This window comes from Myodes glareolus, chromosome 7 (assembly GCF_982192425.1).
Source record: "Myodes glareolus chromosome 7, mMyoGla1.1, whole genome shotgun sequence".
NCBI classification, from domain to species: domain Eukaryota; kingdom Metazoa; phylum Chordata; class Mammalia; order Rodentia; family Cricetidae; genus Myodes; species Myodes glareolus.
The window spans coordinates 91,083,853-91,085,922 of record NC_142032.1 but is presented as its reverse complement, the minus strand read 5'-3'; the positions used below and the strand labels follow the sequence as shown (position 1 = coordinate 91,085,922).

The 2,070-nt window shown below is 44.3% G+C and overlaps 1 protein-coding gene across 1 annotated transcript; it reads right to left on the bottom strand.

Annotated features, from left to right (window-relative positions):
- Positions 1 to 1,306: 1,306 nt before the first annotated feature.
- Positions 1,307 to 1,795, bottom strand: Pth (parathyroid hormone). Its single transcript, XM_048460145.3, has 2 exons — positions 1,686 to 1,795; positions 1,307 to 1,568 (listed from the first exon to the last, which is right to left on the bottom strand). The coding sequence occupies exons 1-2, from the start codon at positions 1,793 to 1,795 to the stop codon at positions 1,307 to 1,309; spliced, it is 372 nt and encodes a 123-aa protein (XP_048316102.2).
- Positions 1,796 to 2,070: the final 275 nt, after the last annotated feature.

Below are 2,070 nucleotides of genomic sequence, written 5' to 3'. Positions count from 1 at the left end.
TCTTAGACCACTTTCTACCCTGTTTCTTAAGTACTTCACTGGGTTTTCTGAAAAGAAGGGGCGAACAATACACAGCTAGTGTGAACTTGGAGATCTAGCACTCTGGACTGCGAGGGGTGCGTCCACCCACGGAGGCGGTGTGGCTGATCTAATGGGAGCTCACTAAGGCCAGCTGGACTGGGACTGAAGGAGCAGGTGATCAAACCGGACTCTCTGAATGTGGCTGACAATGAGGACTGACTGAGGCCTCAAGGACAACGGCACTGGGTTTTGATTCTACTGCATGGACTGGCTTTGTGGGAGCCTAGTCTGTTTGGATGCTCACCTTCCTAGACCTGGATGGAGAGGGGAGGACCTTGGACTTCCCACAGGGCAGGGAACCCTGACTGCTCTTAGGTCTGGAGAGGGAGGGGGAGGGGTGGGGAGTGGGAGGGAAATGGGAGGAGGGGAGGAGGTGGAAATTTTAATAAATAAATTAATAAAAATAATAAAAAGACAAAAAAAAAACAGACAATGTTCAAAATATCAAACTTTGGTAAATGAGTTAAGAAAATGTTTTCTTGTGTTGTTTTACAAATCCATGCCAATAAAATTATTTGGGATGCACTGTGACAAGAGACATGGGATTTACTTAGATTTTTGTTACTTTAAATTCCTTAAATGTATGTGGGTGTGTGTATACAAGCGTAGGCACCAGCAGAGGCCAAGGACATTGGATCCTCCTGGAATTCATTTTACAGGTGACTGTGAGCCACCTGATGCAGATCCTGGGAACCGACTCAAGACATTTGAGGGAGCAGTATGTGCTTTTAACTTCCGAGCCAGCCCTCCAGCCCTGAGGAACAGTTTTAACAAGTAAGAAACACGCACTGGGTGGTGGTGGTGCATGTCTTTAATCCCAGCACTTTAATCCCGGAGGCAGGAGGATCTCTGTGAGTTCAAGGTCAGCCTGAGCTAGAAGAGCTAGTTCCAGGGCAGACTCCAAAGCAACAGAGAAACCCTGTCTCAGAAAACCAAAAACCAAACCAAAACAAAACAAAAACCAACCAAACAAAAAACAAGTAAGAAACATTACTTATTTGATTCATGATCACTAAAGCTTTATTTTGTATTGAAGGAGAGAAGTGGAAATCTGTAATTTATTCTCTTAGAGTTCTGCAGTAATATATTTTTAAAAGAACTTATTGAAATGGAATCATTGAAAGAGACCTTAAATGAGCAAAAGTGGAATCAAAACATTCCCGATTTTCATTACACTTGGCGATCTTCGCGGAGCTTGAAAAGGTCGCGGCATATGATGTTGCCCTTACTGAGGCTTCGCCTTAACTAATACATCCACATCAGCTTTGTCTACCTCTCCAAGACTTTTTGGGTTGACATCAACAAGGACATTTTCCTCTTTCTTGGTGGGCCTCTGGAAACCACCATCTCTGGCAGCCACTTGAACCCCAAGGCTGACAAAATTGTGTACATCTTGCAGCTTCTTTCTCAGCCATTGCATCCTCTCCATAGAGGCCAGGTGCTTGCCTAAGTTGTGCATCAGCTGTATTTCACTGACAGCTCTCTTCCTAGAAGGAAGAGAAAGACAGGATCATTCCATCAGCTCCTCATGCCCGCATCCTAAGAACCTACCGCAGACCCTCCAGTCCACGTCTCCCCCGTGCAGAGCGGGCTGCAGCACTTACTTAACGGGTTTCCCGTCTATTTGGGCAAGAAGACCAACTGCCAGCATGACGATCATGACTTTAGCCATCGCTTTCGCAGACATCGTCTTTACTAAAAGGAGAAGCAACATTGAGAAAATTTAAAATACTGTCAGTGTTCTAGTCCTGGTAGCCGTTGTTCATTACTACTTAAGCAATCAGCAGTTAGCCGAGGTCGCAGTGATCAGCCGAGCTGTTTCTTCATGCGTCTTTGGAATCAGCCTCTTTAAATGATGGATACATTAGTAATATAACAGGCACCCATAACTTAGAGACATTGGATACATGCCTTTCTTAGGTGGTTTTCTGAATTTCTTGTGCAAATTTTAACATGAAATTTTAAGCACGTGATGAGTGGAGAATTTTT